Genomic DNA, 22,861 nt, shown 5'->3' with positions numbered 1-22,861 from the left:
TCCTTTCTTGTTGGTGCTGAGGAAGATTTTGTTGCGAATGGACCACCGTATTTAGCAGTGCAGTAACTGAAGGACGTCTTGGTTGCTTCCAAGTTTGGGAAATTATCAGTGAAGCTGTGCGCAGGTTTTCGAGTGGTGCTAAGTTTTTGACTTCTTTGGGTGGAAATTCAGGAGTGCAGCTGGGGGGCCGTATGGTGAGCGCATGTTTCGTTTTGAAAGAAGCCGCCATGCTGGCCTCGAATGGCCGGTGCGTGCCCACCAGCAGCGCTGGGACAGTCGCTTCCCGTCCTCGCCAGCGCCCGTGCAGGGAACTGGTCTGCAGTGTGGCTGCTCCTGACAGTTGTGTGACGGTGTCTCGTAACTCGCAGTTCCCCGGTGACATGTGATAGGGACCATCTTCTCATGCACTGGTCACCCTTGGCATATCTTGAGTCAGTGTGGGACATTCTCTTTGGAAGAAACGTGCCGGGCCCCTCTGCCCTGAGGAGCGCACCGGCCTGGCCGTGTGCCGCCGCCCGTGCCGCCGCTGTTGGGTCTTTGCGCCGGGAAGTGGGAACAGGCTCGTTTTGGTTTGAGGACAGGGATCCGCCTTTGTGGTTTTCCTCTGTCTTTGGTGACTGTTTGTTCAAGTCTTTTGCCCATTTTAAATTGGGCTTTCATTTTCTCATTGTTGGCTTTTAAGACTTCTTTGTATGTTTTAAACAACAGTCCTTTATCAGTATGTCTTTTGCTAATATTTTCTTTCAGTCTGTGGATTTTCCTCTCACTCTCTTGGATTTGATCTCTGGTCTTGTGTTCCACGCTCCTGAGGGCCGACGGCAGTGCCAGAGTTGACAGCAGCTCGCTGGGTCTCAGGAGCCCTGGGGAGCAGCGGCCTGGATCTGGGTCTCCTGAGGCCTGTGCGACCCGGAGCCACCGTCGGTTCTGCCCTCCACCCCGCGCCTACCGAGAAGTCACCCTGCCAGCCCCGCGCAGTTGTTCAGGAAGAAGTGACATTTTCTAATGTCATGTGCCATTTATAATGGTCATTTATTCAGCTCTTCCTTTTAATATAATTGGTTAAGGCAACATATAAACTTTTTTCCTGGATATTTTTAATGGTTTTGTTCTCGTGAGTGGCTTCTTTCCTGTCGTCTTTAACTGTAATAAAGCAATTTTTTCTATTTAGCCACTTCCTTAGGCCTAACAGTTCATTTGATGCTTTTCCGTTTTTTCATTATTTAGCCTCAGTATTAATAATTGTAATTTCCTTTTGAGTAGTTTTAACTCATTTCTATATCGTGCATTGTACTGATTAGAACGTACAGAATAGTCCCGAGTTAACGATGTTAGAGGACCGTCATGTGTTCCCTCTGACGTCCTTGGGCTGTGCTGGCTAGAACGTCATTCGTTTAGAGAAGACTTTAAGCTCACTAGTACACACGCTACTTTAACACTGCTAGTTATAGGCAGAGTTATTTCATAGTATTACAGATACAGGGTGTTTTTGTTTCTTTGTTTCGTTTTGATTTTAGCTGTCCCAGGGATTGCTAATTGAGCATTTAAAAAAATCACAGGAAGTGTAGGTCAGAAAAGATCATTGGGGGGGCGTGGGGGGGTGGGAGCGGTGAGATTTCATCCGGCAGCTCTCCTGAGTCAGAGTGCGGTCTGAGTCCCGAAGTGCGCGCTGCAGAGGCGCTGGATGGTTCCCACCAAGCTGCAGAGCTGCTCCGTGGGGCCCGGAGGCCTGACCTGCACTCCCAGGACGGATGCAGACTTAGTCAGACTTTATTTAGAGTCATTAGCTGGAACATAATAAATTCTCAGTTGTAAAACTCTTCCTTTTCTAGATTATTTTTTCTGGGTAAATTCTATCAATGTTCAGCTCCTTCATGTTACAAAATTAGAAACTTAATATTAGGGTAGGTCTCTGCCCTTGGGGACTCTCCTGCCGGCTGGTGCCTGCTATGGACGGTGACGGTGGGACGAGGCGGTGAGCGTCACCTCGCATGGGCGCAGGCACTGTGGGGGGGCCTCCTGTCCACCAGCTGGGAAGAGAAGACTGAGGATCCCCCTTGTCTTTGCCAGACTCTGTGTACCTGTGCTCCTTGGGAAGGGGTTGAATTTGGGCCAGAGTTTGTTGGGGAGGGAGGGGACAGGGCTTGAGGACCATTCTGCTGCTGTAGCCCATCAGTCATGGTTCTTCCCGTCTCCACACAGCTGTAATGCACTGCGTCTCTGGAGTCTTCAGGCTGGTCAGTGACGTCCTGGTCTCTGCACTGGGGCAGAGAAGGAAAGCGACCTCTGGTTCCTACAGTGTGGTGGCTCTGCGTGAGCTACGGAGGCATTGAGGGACGCAGGCCTCGAGTTCCCCTGTGTCGTGGGCTGTGTGTGGCCTGGAGATCCCGGGGTCCGCCCGCGGTCACTCTTGTGGTCTGTGTGTGGTCCAGAGAGCACAGTGTCCGCCCGCTGCCCTGACATTCTCGCAACACTTGGAAGGTAGTTCTGTATTAAATCTTATGTTCGGAGCAACGAGTGTTTCACGTTGATTGTGCCAAAGCTTTGTAGGCACCGCACACCTGGTGGCCTTGATGGGAGTGTATGCGACAGCCATGGTCCTCGGCGTTCTTGCGCAGACAGCAGTTCGTGGGTAAAATGAGAAATGCGCGTGGGATATGGTTAGGGGTTGTTTCCTGTCTCAAGACTGCTCTTAGGCACCTGCCTGTGGGCTGTGGGCAGGGACTGCGGCCTTGGGCTGGCAGGGCGCGGCTGCTGGGGTGGATGTGGCGGGGCGGAGGTCTGGGGACCTCCGAGCTGGAGCATCCTTTTCCTTCTGCACCGCTGTACTGCGATACTGCTCCGATAACGTTCAGTTTGCCCCCTTACTGTGTAGACTAATGGTTCAGCATATGCACAGATAGGTGACCTCTCAACTCGACAACAGAATTTTCGTGACCTCAAAAGGAAACCCAGTCCTGAAGCTGTGCGCTCTGCTGTTTCTCTCCCCAAGCAGCCCTGAGCAATGCTGATGTAATTTGTATCATAGAGATTTTAGTATATTTCGTGGCCATTTTACTGGCCTCTTTCACTTCATGTAATTTTTAAAGACTCATTCATGTTGTGCGTTTTATCAGTGCTTCATTACTTCTGACGCCGAGTGAGTTCTGAGCGCACCAGGCTGCCCCGCACGTCTGGGCTCCTTCCGCTCTCAGCTCTCGTGAATACTGGGATGTTGTAAGCGTGTGTAGAAGATTTTGTGGGGACTTGTTTTCTGTTGGGTGGTGTGTATCTAGGGGTACAGTCGCCGGGTGTGCTAGAAGACCGTTCGCATCAGCCGCCTCCCCAGATTCGTATGTGGAACCCTAATCCCCAGCGTGATGGTCCTTTGGACATGGTAGGTTATGCCACCGCTCCTGCGTGGCCTTAAGTGCCTTTACGAAGAGGACCCTACGGAGCTCGCCCGCTTCTTCTGCCATGTCAGGACCCAGGGGTCAGCTCGCCGTCAGTGAGCCAGGAGGAAGGCCCTCACCACACACTTAAGCCCATTGCTACCTTGATCTAGCACTTCCAGACTCTAAAACTCGGAATAAATTTCTGTTTTTTCTAAGCCACCCTGTCTGTAGGATTGTGTTAGAGCAGCCTGGAGACCGAGACACTGGGTCATATGGCAACTGTGAGTGTGATCGTTTCAGGAACCTGCTGGACTGTGTTCCTGGACGCTTGCACCCAGGAATTGGACATTCCCGGCAGTCATTTTGAAGATCTGAGTTCTTCCTTTTTAAAATTTTTTGAATTAACTATTTATCTTTTTAAGAGATTTTGTTAGAGAGAGGGCACAAGCCGGGCCTGGAGAGGGGCAGGAGAAGCAGGTGCCCCACTGAGCAGGGAGCCCGACAGGGGGTCCAGTCCCAGGACTCTGGGATCATGACCTGAGGTGGTGGCAGCCACTTCACTGCTGAGTTCCCCGGTGCCCCGGGTCTGGTTTCTCCGCACCCCTGTGATTATCTGACTTTTGGATTGTAGCCATCCTAGGGGGGTCGAAGGTAGTAGCTCATTGTGGTTTTGATTTGTTTTCCTGATGTACTGAGTATTTGTCCATGTGCTTATTGCCCATTTATACAGCTTTTGGAGAGAGATTATTCTGATGCTTTGCTTACTTTTAAAACTTGGGTTTTCTTTTTACTATTAATGTTAAAGTTCTTCATATATTCTTGATTCAAGTCCTTATCTGATGATGGGATTTGTAAATATTTTCTCACATTGTGTGTTGACTTCACTTTCTTGATGGTGTCCTTAGAGGCACAGTTTTTAAAAATAATGATGAACTCCAGTTTATCTCTTTTTCTTTTGTTGCTTCTGGTTTAGTATCTTATCTAGGAATCCTTTTCCAAAGCCAAGATCTTAAAGATTTGCTCCCTATGTTTTCTGTTAAGTGTTTCAGAACACTTATTTAACACTTATTAAAAACTTATTTAAATTTAAATTATTACATTATTAAATTTAAAATTTTAATTATTAAATTAAATTAATTTTTATTTAAATTACTTAACACTTATTTAAATTAAGTGTTTAATTTTATTCCTTTATTTTTTTTAATTTTTATTTTTTAAAAGATTTTATTTATTTATTTGACAGACAGAGATCACAAGTGGGCAGAGAGACAGGCAGAGAGAGAGGAGGCAGCAGGCTCCCCGCTGAGCAGAGAGCCCGATGCGGGACTCGATCCCAGGACCCTGGGATCATGACCTGAGCCGAAGGCAGAGGCTTTAACCCACGGAGCCGCCCGGGCGTCCCTTAGCTCCTATATGTAGATCCTCGATCATTTTGAGTCCACATTTGTATGCGGGTGAGGGAAGGGTGCAGCGTCATTCTTCGGCGTGCGGCTGTCCCAGAGCCCCAGCGTCACTCGTCAGCGACCTCTTTTCCTCGTTGGTTGTCTCCGCTCCCTTCCAGAAAATCGGCTGATCTTGGACGGCTTTGTCTCCGCATTCTCATTCTGTCCATTCCTGTGCCGGTCCCACACTCTCCTGATCGCCACTGCTTTGTTGTAGGTTCTTTTTTTTTGCTTAAGAGAATGTTTTGAGTATAGTTGACGTGTTACATTTGTTTCAGGTGTCCAACATTGTGATTCCGGTTCTTCACACATTGTGCTGGGCTCACAAGCGCATCTGCCTTCTGTCCCCATACCGCACTACTGCAGCACCACGGGCCGCATTCCCTGTGCTGTGCCTTTCATCCCCGGGGTTTACTCCTCTGTGAAAGCAGCCCTGTTCCTCCTGCTCCCCTGACCCATTTGGCCCGTCTCCCCACCCGTTTACCTCTGCTAGCCGCCAGTGTGTTCTCTGCATGTGTAAGTTATTTGTTCTTTTCTTGACTGATTTCTGCTTTAATCTTTTATTTCCTTCCTTCTGCTTTGTGTTATTTTGGTTTTTTATTTTTTGCTTTTTCCCCATTGTTAAGGTAGAAGTTTAGATTATTGATTTGAAGTCTTTATTACATCGAAGGTTAAACATTTTCCAGTAAACACTGCTTTAGCTGCATCCCATAAGTTTTGGAATGTTGTATCTTCTCTGTAATTGATTTCAGACTATTTTTGGTTTCCTTTTTCAGTTTTTGTTTGATTCACTGGTTATTTAGGAATGCGTTGTTTAATTTCCATATATTTGTGAGTTTTTCCTGCTATTGATTTCTAATTTCATACCATTGCTGGCAAAGAACCTATTCAGAATGATTTCAACCTATTATTTTTTAAAAGATTTTAATTTATTTGAGAGAGAGCTTTATATGAGAGTGAGTGTGCGCAAGTGGTGGGAGGGGCCTAGGGAGACGGAGAAGCAGACTCCCCGCTGAGCAGGGAGCCCACCTGCTCAGTCCCAGGATCCCAGGGTCATGACTTGAGTGGAAGGCAGACACTCAACCAGCTGAACCAGCCACGTCTCCCAATCCTATTAAATGTATTGAGATTTGCTTTAGGCCTGGCATATGTTCTGTCTTGAACACTACTCCCTCTGCTCCTGAGGAGAGCATGTATTCTATTGCTAGACAGAATGTTCTCTAGATACATTAGTTCTAGTTAGTTTATAGTGGTTGTCATGTCTTGTGTTGCTTATGTGTTACTCGTTATGGATAGTGGATATCTTTTATTGTTATTGTAGTAGTGTTACTCGTTATGGATAGTGGATATCTTTTATTGTTGGGTTGTCTAGTTCTCCCTTAATTTATTATTTCTCCTATTTTTGCTTCTTGTATTTTGTTCTGTTAGTATGAATCTTTATGCCTTCCTGATGGCAATCTATTTATCATTATAACATTTCTTTATCTTTAATAACTTTTGAAATTTTAATGTCTCTCTTATCCACCCATGCAACTGCTCCAGCTTCTTCTGTGGCTCCTGTTTATAGGACTTCTCTTCGCCCTTCCTTTTACTTTAATCTCTTTTTATCTTTGAATTTAGAGTATGTTTCCTACAGCCAGCCTTTAGTTGAATCAGTTTTTAAAATCCAGGGTGACCATCTCTGCCTCTGATTGGATTATTTAATGTGTTTACATGTAATAGAGTATTGCTGCCCTAGCAGGTTTCCATCTGCCATTTTACGTTTGGTTTTTAGGTCGTGCATCTGTTTTGCTTTTCTGTTCCTCTTCTGACCCTTTCTTTGCATTGTGTATATTTTCTCAGGTGACATTTTAATTTTTTCTTATCATTTACTGTCTGTGGTCCTTTTCTTAGCCCAACACAGTCTTTCCTCACCCACCTCTTTAATGCTGTTGTTGGCAAATGCATTACACATGCATCATACCTGTATGTATTATAGGTCCAAGAGTACATTATATGCATATTATTGTCTACAGTCTTTTTAAAATTGGCTGTGAGAAGAAAGAAAAACAGGCTTCTTAAAAAGATTTTATTTGTTTATTTGACAGAGAGAAAGCAGGAGCAGGGCGGGGGCAGAGGGAGAGGGAGAAGCAGACTCCCTGCTGAACAGGGAGCCCGATGTGGGACTCGATCCCAGGACCCTAGGATCATCATAACCTGATCTAAAGGCAGCCACTTAACTGACTGAGCCAACCGGCACCCCAGAAAAATAGCTATGTTTACTGTGTTTTACATATAATTAAATAATGACCCCTACCAGTGCTGGTTTTTTTCATGTGGATTTGCTTACTCTATGTGTTACTTGCTTTCAGCTTGAAGGACTTCCTTTAGCGTTTCTTGTAAGGCAACAGATTCTTTCAAACTTGTTTATCTGGTTTATTTCTTCCTTTTTTTTTTGAAAGATAGCTTTGTTGGATATAGGATATTGTTGGACAGGTTTTTCTTTCTGTTGAGCTATTTGACTGTGTTGTCCCACCACCTTCTGGCCTCCATTGTTTTTTCGGAGAGTTCACCTTACTAGAGTTTCCTTGGTAAGTGACTAAATCACTTTTTTCTTGGAGTTTTCAAGTGTTCTCCTGTCCTGTGTGGTGTAATAAAAAAATGTATGTGGTCCTTGCCCCTGATTTCTAACACAGAGGTTCTAAAATCTTTGGGATTTCCTGAGCGATAGGAGTTTCTGTTATGCTAATGAAGGGACTGAAGATGGGGGATCCTTACCAGAAAGGGCCGGCCTGGGAGTCTCAGCCGCCCGCACCTCCTGCGGGGAAGGGAGAAGCCTGGAGTTCCAGCCTCTGGCCAGTGCTCTCTTCAGTGACACCCACATGAGGAGACTCCAATCAAAACTCCGAACACAGGGTTTAGTAGAGCTCTGGGACCAGTGAACACACTGATGTGCTGGTGGGAGTGATAAGCGGGCCTGACACCCTAAGGAGGCAGGGAGGCTCCGCGTGGCCTCCCAGGCCTCCCGCTGTGTGTCGTGTGGGGTTGCTGGAGTCCTGAGCATAGTGGTCTCCTTCCTTCTGTGAGATTTTCTTTGTTATTGAACCTGAAGGGATTATGGGAACCCCTGATTTATACTGTTCATCAGAAGTGCCCCTGGCCAGGGATGCCTGAAATCAGATCTCTTCACTGTGGAGTCCCAGATGAACTCCTGGTGGTTAGCATCCGGACTGTAGTATGGTATGGGACACCGGCCGGCGGGTGAAACAGAACGCCCTGATTTTCTTTTACTGTACGTGTTTTTGTGGGTCTCTGTGTTCACCCTACCTGTAGTTTGTCAAGCTTTCTGGATGTATTGATTTTTGGTGTTTGGTGGATTTGGGAAATGTTCTTTTGTTTCTTTGGATATTTTCTTACTAGGTTCATTCGCGGTTCTTTTCCGCAAGCCAGCCAGCTCAGTTTAGCCTCTGTCGGCCTCTGACCCCTGCTGCAGAAGATGTCAAGCTCTGTGCTATATCCTGCGTCTGTCCCAGGGCAGCCCCAGAGCCAGGGCTCTGGGGATGGAGGTGGACGCCATGACAGGCTTCTCTCTGAGGGGTTCCTTTACTCTGGGAGCAGAATGTCTGGAGGGTGGGCAGATGCCTGGGGTTCCCTCAGCTTGTTCCTGCTTGTGTGTAACTGTCACCCCATGAACTAGATGAGGGGATGAGGGCCGTAGAATTCCCCGCAGTCCGTACCCTCTCTGTCCCCTGGGTGGGGGCCCCATCTCTCCAGGGGATTAGCCTCAGGAGAGGAAACGCTTGCTGGGAGGACCAGCCTCCGCTGGGGAGCTGCTGGCTGAAGCCATCCAGGGGCAGGGACACAGCGGTCACCATCCACATACGGCAGAGGCGGTCCTTCCATAGAGGTTGTGAACTTCCACAAGGTTTTCTCAAGTAGACTTTTTTTTAAAGTAGACACTTCTTCAGTTACAGTCTGTCCTCGGGAGCATTTCCAGAGGCTGGGAGGAGTTGTTCTTCCGGTTTGGTCTTGTGGTTTCCAGCGGCTGGGCTGGGGCGCGTGTCTTCAGAGCCTTTCCTACTTGTGGTGGAGGGCGATTCTCCTTCCCTGTTGAAGCCGTGCAAAGGCAGCTTCCAGACGTGGGCACTGTGGGTGTGCACGCGCCCCAGGACGGCGTCGGGGCGACCAACCCCGCTGTCTTCTCTGTTACTCAGTTCGCTCCTTTCTTGGTGTAAGTCGCACGGCCCTCCTCCTTCTAACCGGAAGTGTTTAGTACAGCAAATCGTCTCAGGGAGTTTTTGGTGGAGAAGGTGTGTGGTGTGGGGGTGCTGTTGATTTTGCTTTTGCGGGTGCTCTCCTAGCCTGTGGGCGAGGGACTGTGGAGAAGTCAAGCCCGGGCTGGCACATGGGGGCCCGCGTGATCCGAGGCCAGGACCCCTCCTTCACCGTTAGTGCTGAATCCGTTTGTTCACGTCGGTGGTTAGCATCGCTGCCGCTTGATGTGTTTGTGTGTCTCCCGTAGTTTTCAAAAGGAAGGATGGCCTGAGTGAAGGCACTTCTTGATTCTCTGTATTTCTGCGCCTGTGTTTACGCATTTACCATCAGGTTCATCTTTCAGCAGTGAAGCAGAACAGCAGTGCGATTTACCAACAGCAGCAGCGGCTTGGGTCTGACTTTGTGTGTTTCCTTTGGCATCTTGGGAGTTGTCTTCGTGTGAGGTGTCGCACAGCTCAGTTCTTAGGACTGGTGTTGGTAGGACTGCAGATACGGAGAACGCTGGTGGCACTGATGACTGCATGATGGTCTGGTTAGCGCCTCCTCCGGCTGTGGGGTGGGGAGCGTGGGACAGGTCGGGCAGCCTTCTGACTGTTCTGACACCTGCAGGGAGAGGACGGGCAAGAGTGTTGCACTGGACCGTTTGGTTTTCTGCGCCTCCTCCCTCGGGAGCCCCCCGCTGCCCTGGCTCCCTGGTGCCCCTGTGGCTGCTCTAAGGGCTGGACGGCCTCCAGGGTCACTCGCTGCTCACTCTTTCTCCCTGCAACCTGGGAGCCGTTGGGGGGGCAGCGGCGGGAAGGAGGGAGAACCGAGCCTGCCTGCAGGTGGCCGTCGGTGAGGGGTGTCTGTGACCGCCATGTGCCGTGTCCACGCCCAGCAGTTTCCCAGATGCCACACCACATGGGGAGAGCTGGGGCGTTCCGTGCCTGAACTAGTCGTGTCCCTCTGCCCCCGCCCCAGTGGCCGGGGCCTCGGGGGAGCAGAAGGCAGAGCTGACCCCTTTCCCGCTGGCGCCCCACGTGGTGAACCTGCAGCGTTTGGGGCGAAGCGGCCGACGCAGCTCGGGGCTCGCCCTGGGTGAGCTGTGGTGTGAGCTGGAGGCCGTGGACGCGCTGTCTCGCTCCGCGCTCAAGTCCGGCCTTTAGGATCGTCCGTTTCTCTTTTATTCTCCGCCCAAGCCTCGCTGAGCACTGATGACCCGACGACGCTGGGTTTGTCCGCGTCCGCGCGTTCCCGTCGCGGGGCCGAAGGGGTCGCGACCGTCTGGGACGCGGGCAGCAGTCGGGGCACCTGCACTGGCCTCTGGCGATGCCCGACGTGCGTCCGCCGGAGATTCTTGTAGCGGAAACCGTTCCTCGGGCAAAGGCCGGACAACCCGTCGCGGCGCGTGTTCTCGCTCTTCGCCTCGCCGACGCCGGGCTCCGGGGCTTGACTCCGGGGCTTGAGCCGCAGAGCTTCGTCCCCGCGTCGGCGGAGGCCTCGGTCCTGGGCCAGGGACGTCCTGCGTCGGCCGGACGCAGGGGCCTCGGGCGGCTGCGGCCCAGGAGCTCCTCCCCCGAAGGCCCCAGCGCAGCCGCGGCACGTCGGGTCGGTCCGCGTTAGTGTCCCCTCGGGAGCGCGGCCGGGAGCGCGGCGGCGGGTGTGCGGGCTCCGGTCTCCGGGCCGCGTCCTCCCCGCCGTGCGCGTGACCGCCCGCCTCGACGGGGCTGCGAGGGACGCGAGGGACGCTCCGAGGGACAGACCGCGGCTCTCCGCGCCGCCTCCGAGCCCCGCGGGGACCGACCGTGGCGGAGGCGACGTTCCGCGGCGGCCCTTCCCCGCCCGTCCGCGCGGCTCCCGGACGCCCGAGCTCGCCTCCGGCCCGACGCCCCGCGCTGCGGCGGCCCCGGCTCGCCCGTCTAGGATCGCGGCCGGGCGGCTCCCTCCCTCCTCGGGCTGCGGAGCGTCCTGGGGCCTCGCGCGCCGCGGCGGCGGGAAGGGGCGGCGGACGGGAGGGTCGCGCCGGCCGGGTGCGGGGGCTCGGCCCGTCGGGCGGCGGCTGCGGCGGAGTCCGGGCGCCCGAGGAGCCGGAGCCGGGCCGGAGGGTCGGACGCCCCGTCCTCAGCCTTCGTGCGTCGCCCCCGCCGGAGCCCGGCCTGGCAGAGACCCGGTCCCTGTCCCGCCGCCGCCGCGCACAGACTTTCCCCGCAGAAGCCTCGTGTCCCCCGGGTCGCCCGCTGTCCCACCGCTCGTGTCACGAAGCTCCGCGGTGGCGGCGTCTTGGGAATTGTGACGGTTCCTCGCGCCCGTCGGCGCCGCGTGAGCCCCTCCTGCGGCCCGACCCCGGCCCCCCCCGCCCCGTCTGCCCCGGAGCCCGCCGCGGGTTTCCTCCACGACTCGCCCCGTGCGTGTGCGCGACGCCGAGCAGGTGTCGTCCTCCGACTGACCGCGGCCTCGTGCCCTCCGGGGCCGCCCCGGCTCGCACCCGGCGCGACGTCGTGGTTTCGAGGCTGCGCGGTGTCCGTCTGGGTCTCGGTCTGTCCGTCCGTCCGCGGACACGCGGCGACACCGTAGCCGCGCAGGTGTCGTGGCGCAGCTGCAAACACGGGTGCGTACGTCGGTCTCTGTTTCGATTGTTCCGTGTCCGAGAAAGCACAGGCAGGGCAGTGGGAAGGGGCGACGCCGACTCCGTGCGGAGCAGGGAACCCCATGCAGGACTCGGTCCCGCGACCTCAGGATCCTGACCCGAGCCGAAACCTGACGCTTCACCCACGGAGCCACCCAGGCACCCCCATGTATCCCTTTGAATTTGTGTTTTTGTAACCTTTGGATACATACCTAGAAGCGCGAGTGCCCGGTCGGAGGGCGGCTCTGCTTTCAACTGTCTGAGGACCCTCCATGCCCGCCGCACCGGCTCGCCTTCCCACCAGCCGTGGGAGGGACATGCTGGGCTCCGGGCCGCTGGCATCCCTGTGCCTTCCGCGCCCACGCAGGAGCTGCGGGGACTGGTCCATGGTCGGGCCTGGAGTAGGAGCGCTGCAGACACGGGTGTGGGTGACCCGGTGGGCTGGTCCCTGTGGGGCTGCGGCAGCTGATGGTGGACGTGTGCGTCGTGGGTCAGGGGTCCCTCAGCGTGCGCACTGCTGTCCAAGTAAGCGGCCAAGGGCAGTGGTCCCCTGGAGGCACAGGTTCCCACCGGGGGCACCGCGGTACAGACAGCATGACCGCCATTGCTGCTGTGCTTTGAAGGCTCTCCATGGCGTTTCTTGCTTGTGCCGACCAGACAGGGGACAGCGGTCAGCGGGGACAGGCCCCACAGTCCTCAGCGCTGCCTCTACCCTGGGCTTTGGGCAGAAATGGCAGAGGCCCGTGCTGTGGACGAAGGGCAGAGCCCGGGGCCGGGGCCGACCAGCTGCCTGGGTCATGCTCACTGGCACCCAAGGAGGTGTGGGGCTGCTCGTCACTGCATGGCCTTGGGGTCACCTGCACAGCCTCTGGGGGGAGAGCGAGCACAGGTAAGGCGCAGGTCTGGGCCGCCCCAGTGCCGCAGTGGGGCTTCTGTGACAGTGGCAATGGGCTGTGTCCCTCTCCGGCCCTTCCAAGGCACGTGCTGTGTGGGGCTGACGGCGCCATCCAAACTGTCCCCGTGGCCCGATGACCCTGTCCTCCAGGAGGGCCCTGCACTGGCTGCGAAGTCCATTTTCTCCAGGATTACCAATTCCTCGGTAACTTTGGTGCATCTAAAGGAAGACTGGTGATTTCTCAGGTTTTGAAAAAAAAAAAATTGGGTTTTTCAAATTCCATCTGAATGGCAGCGATGGCCTGGCTCCAGCTGTCCCTGCGGCTGTGTGACGGCCGGCGGTGCCAGTTCCGCATGGACAGCCTGGAGTGGAATAACTGGGGCCCCCACAGTCTGCAGCAGGCCAGGGGCAGTGACAGGCTTAGCGGAGCTTCCCCTTGCCCTTTCCCACGGCAGAGACCAGGCCGCAGACCCGCACTCCGCCGTGATAGGACGAGGCCCTGGGCTTCCCAGGCGCCCTCCTCCACCTCTGTGGGGCGATGCAGGCCACGTGCGGGCGATGGCAGGGCTGAGAGGACCCCCACAGCGGCTCACATCCCGGATTGCACACCTCAGACCTTGTGAGATCAACCCAAACGCTGACATTGAATTCTGTCACCGCATCATTAATGACAACAGGGTCTCCTCCTCAGAAAACAGTGGGCTGCCTTACAAAGACCTTTACCTTTCTCTCCTGGCCTACCTGGAAATACCTTTAGAAAAAGTACACGCGTGGGGCGCCTGGGTGGCTCCGTGGGTTAAGCCCCTGCCTTAGGCTCAGGTCATGATCTCAGGGTCCTGGGATCGAGCCCCGCATCGGGCTCTCTGCTCAGTGAGGAGCCTGCTTCCCCCTCTCTCTCTCTGCCTGCCTCTCTACCCACTGGTGATCTCTGTCAAATAAATAAATAAAATCTTAAAAAAAAAAAAAGAAAAAGTACACGCGTTACATTGCTTTGATGAAGCACTGGCGTGACGGTGTCCAGGCTGCACTGGCGCCCGCAGCTCTGTGCCGTCGTGGAGCCCCCGGAATGCCGTGCTTCCCGCTCCGGCTTCTGGTTTGCAGAGGCGTTTGCCTTTTCTGTTCCCTTCGCCCTCATCATGGAAATGCTGCGGCTCATCATCGCCGTTCAGCTTTGATGGGATTTTCCTTGCTGTGGTAAAAATCTGTGTTTTGTTTCAAGACTACGTGTTCATTTGAGAGAGACGGAACACGAGCAGGGGGAGGGGCAGAGGGAGAAGCAGGGAGCCCGGGACCAGGATCCCAAGCTGAAGGCGGACGCTCCGCCGCTGGAGCCCCCCGCGCCCCTCTCTGCGAGCCTCACCGTGTCCTTCGTTCCGCCGAGCTCGGGGCTGGGTCTGCTCCTTCCCGACGCCCTGGGCTCCGCGTTCACCGAGCTCGCCCTGGTGTGGGCATGAACGCCCTCTCAGAACGGCTTTCGCCACATCCACAAGTTTTTGTATGTTGTCTTCCATTTTTGTCCCAAGATCTTTTATTTCCCCTTTAAAATATCTTCTCTGATCCATCGTTTGTTCAGAACAATGTTTTTTGATTCCCAGTTTCCCATTTTCGTCCTTGTGTTCTAGTTTTACACGCTGGTGGTCCGAGGAGAGCTCCACGTGTGTGTCCGAATGCTGTGTGTGTCTGCGGGTCCGTTAGGGTTCAGATCCTGTTTTCTCACTGACCGAGCGGAGGGGCCCTGGCTGACAGGGGGGCACTGACTTCCCTGCTGGTACTGCGCAGCGTCCGCTTTTGCTTCGTACGACAGGTGCTCGGCCGCTGGCTGCGGGAATGTTCACAACTGCCACGTCTGCGGGGTGGACTGGCCCCTTCGTTACTATATAGTGACCCCTCTGTTTCTTTTTACCATTTTTAAGGTCGATTTTGTCTGATCTAAAGATATTTACTACTTTTTGCCTGAAATATCTTTTTCTACACCTTCAATCTCCATCCATGTGTGTCTTTATGATTAAAGTGAGCCTCTGGGAGGCAGCATATCTTTGGATCTTGTGTTTTTATTCAGTTATTATATGTCTTTTGGTTGGAGAATCTAATTTTTTTACATGGAATTGTTGGTAGATAGGGACTTACTGCTGTCATTTTCTAGATTGTTCTCTGGCTGTTCTGTAGACACCTTGTTCCTTGCTTTTTATCCTGCCTCCTTTTTTGTATTCTGACGTCCTTCGGTGTCTGTATGCTTTAACTTTTTATAATGTTCTTTTGTGTAATTGCTACAGGTTTTCTCTTGTGGTTTTCATGAGGATTTTGTAAAATGGTTTCCTGATACCTTCAGTAGCATTCCTCCAGTTGTCAAGGCTGCAGTGTACGGACTGTGTATCCAATAACGGAATATTATAATTCCGGTTATTTTTACCATATTTTAACCTTTAAAGTTGTGAGTGAATTCTGTACCGCCATGATTGTATCACAGAAGTGACCGACTATAAATTTACCTTCACGGGTGAGCTTTATGTTCCCTTCTCATGCTTTTATGCTGTTAACTGGCATTTTGTTATTTCTGCCTAGAAGAGTCCTTTCAGTATGTCACGGAGGGCAGGCCTAGTGGCAGTGAGCTCTGTCCACTTCCGTCAAGGAAAGTGCTGATCTCCCCTCACTTCCGCAGGACAGCTGTGTCAGTCTAGAGCTCCCGGTTGACAGGGTTTTCTCTGTCTGTAAATACTTGGAGTTCGTCGTCACATTCTCTCCTGGCCCAGAGTTTGCGGTGAGAAGTCCCCCCGGCCAAGGTGGGTCCTTAGATGCAACTCCTCTGTTTCGTCTTGCAGCAGTCCAGGCTCCGTCTCGGAGGCCGCAATCACGGCACCGTAGCTCACCGCAGCGCGCCGCAGGTTCAGCTGTGTGAGGTCCCCTGGGCCTCGTGGACCTGGATGTCCACTTCTGACCCGGGTCGGAGGCGTTCATTGTTTCAAATATACTTTCTCTTTCTCTTCTCCTGAAATTCCCACAATGTGGCAATAATCCCCACAGGCTTTCTTCACGCATGTTTCTTTCTGCTCGTAGTTGGCTAGTTTCAAAGGTCACTCGCTCTTTTTCGGCATCGCCAGGTCAGCTGCTGAAGCCCTTGAATTTTTCTTCTCAGAGAGAATTCATTTCTACAATTTCTGGGTTGTTTTGTGGTTTCCTTTTTTGTTTTATTTTTCATTTTGCTTGCGTATTGTTGAGCGCGTTGCTCCGCATTTCCGTGTGATCGCTCACCACCGCGCATTCACGGTTGTCCTCACAGCTCGACTCTTGAGGGGCCAGTGGTGCCCTTCGAGGGCGTCCTGGATCTCATGCTGCCCCCAAAGGCCATTCGGCCTGAAGCGGCTGGCTGCCGAGGCGCTCCGGCAGGAAGAGCTGTGCCCGGCTTTGGATGCTTCACAGCTCTCTCCTCACGGGGCCGGAAGTGGGGTGCAGCTGGGCTCTGGGCTCAGACTCACTTCTGCAGCCGCAGGTCTTCGGTGCCACTCAGTTACAGAATGGGTCTGGTCGTCATTTTTCTGGCTGTAGCTTCTCCCTGAGCCCGACCTCGGTAGTAAAGAGCTCTACAGCCTGGTCCTGCGTCTCCAGGAGGCGCCAGGCCTGTCTCGCCTGCTACAGCGTGTCCTGCCCCCGGACGAAGACACCCCGCGGTCCCTGCCGGACACGCCCGCACTCAGGAGCGGACCCGGTCGCCGGTGTGCCTTCGAATGGCCTTTGGGATGGGGGCTCCCCGGAGGTCAGGCTGGGCCGGCTGGGATCTGCAGGGTGACTGAATCATGTCGAGCACACGTGGGACGTCCCTCGGGCCCCTCCTGGCCCAGGACACAGAAGGTGCGTGCGAGCCTGTGGCCAACGTGGTGTGTGGACCACATGGCCAGGACCGGGGCCTGGCCGAGCCGGGGCCTGTGTGCCGGCAGTGACCCTCCGCGCCCAGCGCTCCTGTGGCCATTCGTGGTCTCGCTGCTGTCCTAGCGTCTGACTCTGCCTTCTCCAGGGACGCATCTGCCCTGAGATGTGTCACTCACTCACTCTGGTCACTCGCGGTGCCTCTGCGGCCCTGCCGCAGCCATGACCGTATGCGTGCTTGGGGGGGGGGGGGGGCGGACCCGGGGGCGCCCCGGGGGGGGGGGGGTCTGGGCATATGTGCACCCCCCCCCCGTGCAGGGTACAGGGAGGGCTGCGTGTCCTGGGTGCTGCGGTCCCCACTCCTCGGACTGCTAGCTGCGGGGCCTCCGGCGGGGCTGGGGTTTGCTGGCCCCCCTGCGGCCCGCTCGCTGACCAACGGGGACCCCGGCGGCCTGGGAGCTTACGCGTGGGCTTGGTGGTGGGATATTCGTCAGCTGTGAGGTGATCCCACACCCCGTGGGGCCAACATCCTCCCTCTCGGAAACGTCTCTGCCTGTGAGGAGAGTCCTGGGGCCGCTCTTGCCGCGCCCCGTCTGCCGGCCCTGCCCCCCCGGGGCGGACTGTGGCCTGGACGCCGGCCTTCCCCCCCACCCCCCAGCCCCGGGCAAGCGTGGCTCAAGTTCTTGGGAGGAGTTTGGGGTTTTGGCTATACGTGGGCAGGAGATCAGAGGGTACTGAGCTTCCTCTTGGCACAGCTGTCCCTGCCAGTAGGACCCCAGTGTCATTCACGGCCGAGTAAGGGCCCACGCATGAGCACGGGACCCTTGGGCTGCTCCTGCGTCTGGGCCACGGGGGTGCTCTGGGCCGCCTGCAGCTCTGCTGGGCGGGCCCCGTGCCCACAGCCAGCGCGTGCTGCCCACTTTCCGTCCCCTCGCCGTAAGGAGCTCCCAAGGATGTCTGTGGCTCGTGTCCCCCAGAAGTGCTTTGAATGGTGTCTACCCCCACGTGGTGTGTGTCCTTGGAGCTGCCACGGCGTGGGGGTGGGGTGGCCAATGGACCCGGCCCCAGGGCACGATGTGATGGGCAAGAACCCAGCCCCTCAGGAGACCTGCTGTTCTTGCCGCAGCACCCAGTGAACCGTGTCCGACATGTCCGTGCACGTCTAGAGAGGGGCCCTGAGCTCCCGGCCTCCGGAGGGGCCCCCAATGTGGGCGAGAGACTAAGTTAGCGCTGAGGGTTCTGTGAAGCCCTGTGAATCCCCCCGGAACTTCCTGGGTGACACAGGGCCTGGGATGGAGCAGCCGTGCTGCTGAGGGGCGGCCCCTGGCACGTGTGGGTCCCTCAGGCACTCCCCGCCCCCCATGCCCCCCGGAGCTGTGGGACCAGGGAAAGATGTGGCCTTGCCCCGAGCAGCTCAGCACGGAGTGAGCAGGACAGGGTGGTCCTGGAGGTCCTGCGGCGGGGAGGGGGGGGTGCTGATGCCTGCGACCTGGTGCCCACCCACCCATGGGCTCCTGAGTGCTCAGCGGACATCTGTCCTCCTCTTCCCCCGGGGCTGTTTCAGTCTCAGCCGCATGAGTATGGCCGTCCGCCCCGGGCTCCTGTCTTGCTGAGAACCCCCATGTGAGTCTGCCTGTGTTCCTGGTTCATGTGGCCAAGTCTCCTTCCGCTGCATGGCCCTGACCGGTCACAACCCTGGTCGCATCACGGGGGGCGCCGGGCCGCCTGCCACAGCCGGCCCCAGGTCACGGGCCTCCCCAAGGCCCCACGAGTGGCTTCTGTGGCGTCAGACTCTCGGGCGTGGCCGCCAGGGGTGTCGCACCGCCTCCTGGTCCAGTTTCTGGGGTTGCTTTAGGTCCCGTGACGTGTTTCATGTCTCAGAGCATTAGAGTCACCCTCCTCCAGGCCCTGCTGTGTGACCCCGGGCACCCTGTGAGCTCACGGGTCAGGAGGCACCTGGCCCAGGGACACCCCTGCCCGTTCCTTCCTTCGGGTCACTGCAGACCCTGGGACCCGCACAGAGCCAGACGCGCAGGCCGAGACGCCGCCCGACGGGTGTGGCATCCCGTCTGACTCGGGCTGTGGGGCGAGCCGAGCGTCCCTGCTCCAGAGCGGGGACCCCGCCGTGAGGGGGACCACGTGGACGTGCTCAGCAGCGGCGGGCAGGGCCTGCGCCGGCGGCTTGCGCGGGGCCCCACGGTCGCCGGACCCAGGAGCCGCCTCTTTCCTCCCTCTCGCAGGTCCAGGGAGCAAGCTTCCGAGGCTGGAAGGAAGTGACTTCTCTGTTCAGTAAAGACGACGAGCAGCACCTGCTGGAAAGATGCAGATCCCCCAAGTCCAAAGGGTGAGTCCGCGGGGCCCGCGGGAGGGCGGAGCGGGCGGGGAGCGGACAAACGCGCTGCGCTCGTTTTCGTGCTGCGGCAGCAGCAGAACGGGAGGATGCGCTTCGGGGAGAGGGTCCCGGGTGCCCCCAGAAGCCCCTTGAGAGCTCACGGGATGACGGAAAGGTTTCCCAGACCAGCTCTTGAGCTCAGAGTTGGAAACGGCACTTGGTCTTCACACAGCCTCTAGGCACGTGTGAGACGTTCACTAACTGCAGAAAATCAAGGTGGGGAAAAGATTTTTGGAAAATTGTGTATATTTAAACTGGCCCATTGCTGTTCATTAGAAGCAGAATTTTTTAAAGTATATTTAAACGTGACAAGATACAGTCATTGAGAGCTGAGGGATTGCCAACGGCGTGTGAACGGAGGTGAGCCGGTGGGCCTCGCCGCAGACGAGGCGCTGCTGTTTGGGCCAAGGGCACCCAGGCGGCCCTGCTCCAGCCCCCCGGCCGGGACGCTTCCTCATTCTCCCTCCCGCCCCCCGTGGAGGGCTGTGGGCCCGGGGCTGCGGCCTGGGTTGTGCGTGCGCCGTGACACCCTGGGGACGGCCCTGCTCTGGGGCTGGAGGTTCGCCGGCCTGGCTCCCGCCCCTTCTGTCGAGCCCTCTCCCCACCCAAGGTCTGAGGCTCAGTTGTGTTGAGCGAATTACCCACTGGCAGCTTCGGACGGGCGAGCCGCACGTGTGAACAGCCGTGGCCACGGCTCGGTAAACGGGGAGTTGGTGTCCGTCTGTTCGTTCGCATCTGCAGCTTCCTGCTACCCGCTCGGCTCGAACACTCGAGCATTTCCTTGTGTGAAAACTCGCTCTTGGCTGTGTAGATCCAAGTCTTCCTTCAGATGCGGCTCCCCCAGCTTCGTTAATAGGCAGGGACTTACTTTACTAATTTTAATTCAGGTATAATTACAGATTTGCGTTTACTTTATAAATGACTTAAACTTGTGTGCACAGCAGACCCGAACGAGGTCCCGGATCACGGGGTCACCCACACACGGCTGTCTTGTCTCCCACAGAACTAACTTACGGTTAAGAGAAGAGCTGAAGACCGAGAAGAAGTCTGGATTTTGGGACAATCTGGTTTTAAAACCGAACGTTCAGCCGAAGAAACCAGATGAGATCGAAGGCTGGGAGCCTCCAGCACTCGCTCTCGAGGAGGTGACGGCCGACGCAGGGGACACGGCGAGCGGCCACCCCCCTCAGCCGGGCTGGGAGTCGGACAGCAAGGGCTGCAGGAGGTACAGCAGCCTGGCGAGCTCAGGGAACAGCTCCCGCTGGAGCCTGCGGTCGGCGGGGAAGCTGGTCGGCATCCGGCGGCAGAGCAGAGGCCACCTGACCGACAAGTGGGAGGAGCTGGAGTGACCGTCCGGCCCCAGCAGATGGGACAGGTGCGCGGAGCGCGCATTCCCCACCCACCGCGACCGTGGCCCTGTGTCTTCTCTCTCTCCGTGCAGGCCCCACAGTGTGCCGTCGCACGCCCTGTTTGCACGCCCGCCGCTGCCCTGGTGTTTCTGTGAGGACGAGAGCAGAGCGCCTTCCCCGCCTGCCCGCGTCCACACGGGCCTGCCCGCGTCCACACGGGCCTGCCCGCAGGCTGACGGAGGGGAGCCCCAGCCACCTCCTGGGGAGCGTCCGCCTCTAACAGCGCCGCTGGGCATGGTCCCGTGAGCTGCACCCTGCTGTCCTCCCCTCCGTGCCCCCCCGCCGTGTCCTGCATGTGGTGTCCGTGTGTGTCCATATGTGTCCATGTGTGTCCATGACACTCGACTGTAGCGGCGGGCCAGGCCCTCTTCTGCTCCCAGAAGCCCGCGATCCAGCCGTGAAGCCACTCTTCCAAAGGTTATGTTAAACTGCGTTCGACCCAGCGAATTCAACTTTTTTTCTTCACAAATCCAGGAAAGCAAAGGTTACATCCGGTGCAGCATGAGATGCCACTCTCCGCTTCACCTTCATCTCTCGCGCTGGGAGGAGTCTCCCGTGTGCACGGAGGACGGGGACAGCGGCTCTTCCTTTAGGGCTCCTCTTACTCGTCCCAGACATCCACATTGTGATCTTCACGTTCTGCCGAAAGCGTGTTGTTGTGTGGCTGCAGGCTCAAGAGTGCCGGTCAGGTTAGCAACGCGATCCTCTCAGTTACTCTTGGGAAGCACGGATTGGCTGAAGGAGTTTAAACTATATAAAATACTGCAAGTGCCTCTTTTCTATTATGTGCAGGTGTTTGGTTTCCTAGTGAGCCAGCTGCCGTGGCCGCCGAGCAAGGACAGGCCGCGCACTGGGCTCAGGGCTCCTTGGCAGGACCGCCGTGTCCGCAGGCGGTGCCCATGGCTGCCTGAGGCAGTGGTGGTTTGGAGGAAAAAGGTTTAGAAGTTTTTTTGGTTAAAAATAAAACCTCCAGCAACACCGTGCTTACCTCTTGTGAGAAAACACAGCCCCCCCCCCCCGCCCCGGAAAACACTTGTGGGACCCCGCGCAGGCCCAGTGCCAGGACTCCTGACGGTAACAGCATCCGCCCATCTGTCCATCCTTCTTTAGTAGATCAAGGAACTTACTTGACTGAGTTCTGAACGGGGGCAGGTCTTAAGTTTGTTAGGACGTGAAATGCTGGGGGCGTTTGGTGACACAGGGAAGCTGGAACAAGTCCTCAGGGAAAGGGGTCAGTAGGTGGCAGTGGCCTCGCAGCCCTGCTCAGGCTGACTGGACTCGGGCACGCGTGTCAGAGCCAGAGCTGGAGGCACTGTGTCTGGAACCCAAGCCCCGCGGCAGGTGGCCGCACACCCGTGTGGCAACGCTAAGTGCCTGTAACTCACCTCTGTGCGAGTCTGTGACACGAGGCTGGCGACACGCCTTCCTAATACTGTTTCCGAACATCTGAAGACAAAGCCAGATCGGAATTGGAATACGCACTGTAAATCACATTTTTCTTATTACAAAGATTAATGTAAAAACAAGCTTTTTCTTCTGTTGTCTCAGACTAAATGAAAATAAGTATGTTTGTGGTTTTTTAATATATTTATTGCTGTGCTTTGGGAGAAAAGTATTTTTCTTGATCGAGTTTACCGAGCAGCTGTGTGATGTTCACGGGTTAGTGAGAGAATGTGGTTTTGGGGTTTTTGTCTGCCTTCTGTGAACACATGACATCACTGTGTAAAGGGCCAGTGGTCTGTGCTCCTTCTACTGTTGCTTATTTTGTAAGGGAAGTGACTGGCATTGAAGAAAGTAGAATTCATTCTCAGCTGAAGTTTTAAAAAAATAAAAGTACCATTCATTTCCTCTTCCGTTACTCGTCTGCGTGGTCCTCGGCATCGACTTTAAGGCGAGTGCTCGCAGTGGCTTTAGTCACTGAAAGCTGATGGCACTTTTCTTGATACCTTAACCCTCATTTTAAAATGCAAACAACACAAGGAGACAAAGTGTCCAGGACGTACCTTTTGCATATCCGAGCAGTGGAGCCACCGGCTTCCACTGTGGCCAGTCTGTGGGGAGCCAGCGGCGTGCCCGTGCTCTGAGCGGACTTTGGGGTCAGGCACTGAGAGCCGCACACAGTGGCGAAGCCGCGAGCGTCCCAGCAACAGCAGTTTTACTTCATCACCATCTCTTAGAGGAAAGTCCGCGAGGAACAGTGGCCTGTTCCAGAGGAGACGGGTACACACTCCCTGCAGCCAGTGGAGCTCTGCTATCTGGGGATCTGGGGGTGCAGGTACGTCGGGGGGGCGGCCCTGCGCTCCAGTCCTGTCCTCGGGGTCCTACTACGTACAAGGCGTTCACAGGTCTGTCCCCCACCCTGCCCTGCCGTGGCCCCCGTGCCTCCACCTTCCCAGAAACCAGAGCTGAGGGCAGTCTGTGCTGGTCAGGTTCCCCGGGGCCGTGGGATCTGTGGCGTGTGGGTGGACAGAACCCCCCCCCCCAGCTGACACGGCTGATGCCTGCAGCCACCAAGCACAGGGAACTGTCAGCTGCGGTGGGGGAGAGTCACAGGGACGTCGTCCAGATAACCCACATCCCGTGCGGGCAGGAGAGAACAGAATGCCCATGGCCTATGGAGGGTGGGCAGTGG

At 55.8% G+C, this 22,861-nt stretch overlaps 1 protein-coding gene across 1 annotated transcript in view; it reads left to right on the top strand.

Annotated features, from left to right (window-relative positions):
* The window catches only part of TDRP (testis development related protein), a 31,513-nt gene extending 9,431 nt beyond the window's left edge, over positions 1-22,082 (top strand). The window contains exons 2-4 of the mRNA XM_059384114.1: positions 18,669-18,772; positions 19,824-20,045; positions 20,262-22,082. Coding sequence (XP_059240097.1) covers positions 18,669-18,772; positions 19,824-20,045; positions 20,262-20,475 — 540 coding nt within the window. The 3' untranslated portion in view covers positions 20,476-22,082. The remainder of the gene's footprint in view (positions 1-18,668; positions 18,773-19,823; positions 20,046-20,261) is intronic.
* The last annotated feature ends 779 nt before the right edge of the window (positions 22,083-22,861 follow it).

The sequence above is a fragment of the Mustela nigripes genome, chromosome 18 (genome assembly GCF_022355385.1).
Source record: "Mustela nigripes isolate SB6536 chromosome 18, MUSNIG.SB6536, whole genome shotgun sequence".
Classification (NCBI taxonomy): domain Eukaryota; kingdom Metazoa; phylum Chordata; class Mammalia; order Carnivora; family Mustelidae; genus Mustela; species Mustela nigripes.
The sequence above is the reverse complement of the archived record's forward strand: the minus strand, read 5'-3'. Positions and strand labels throughout refer to the sequence as shown.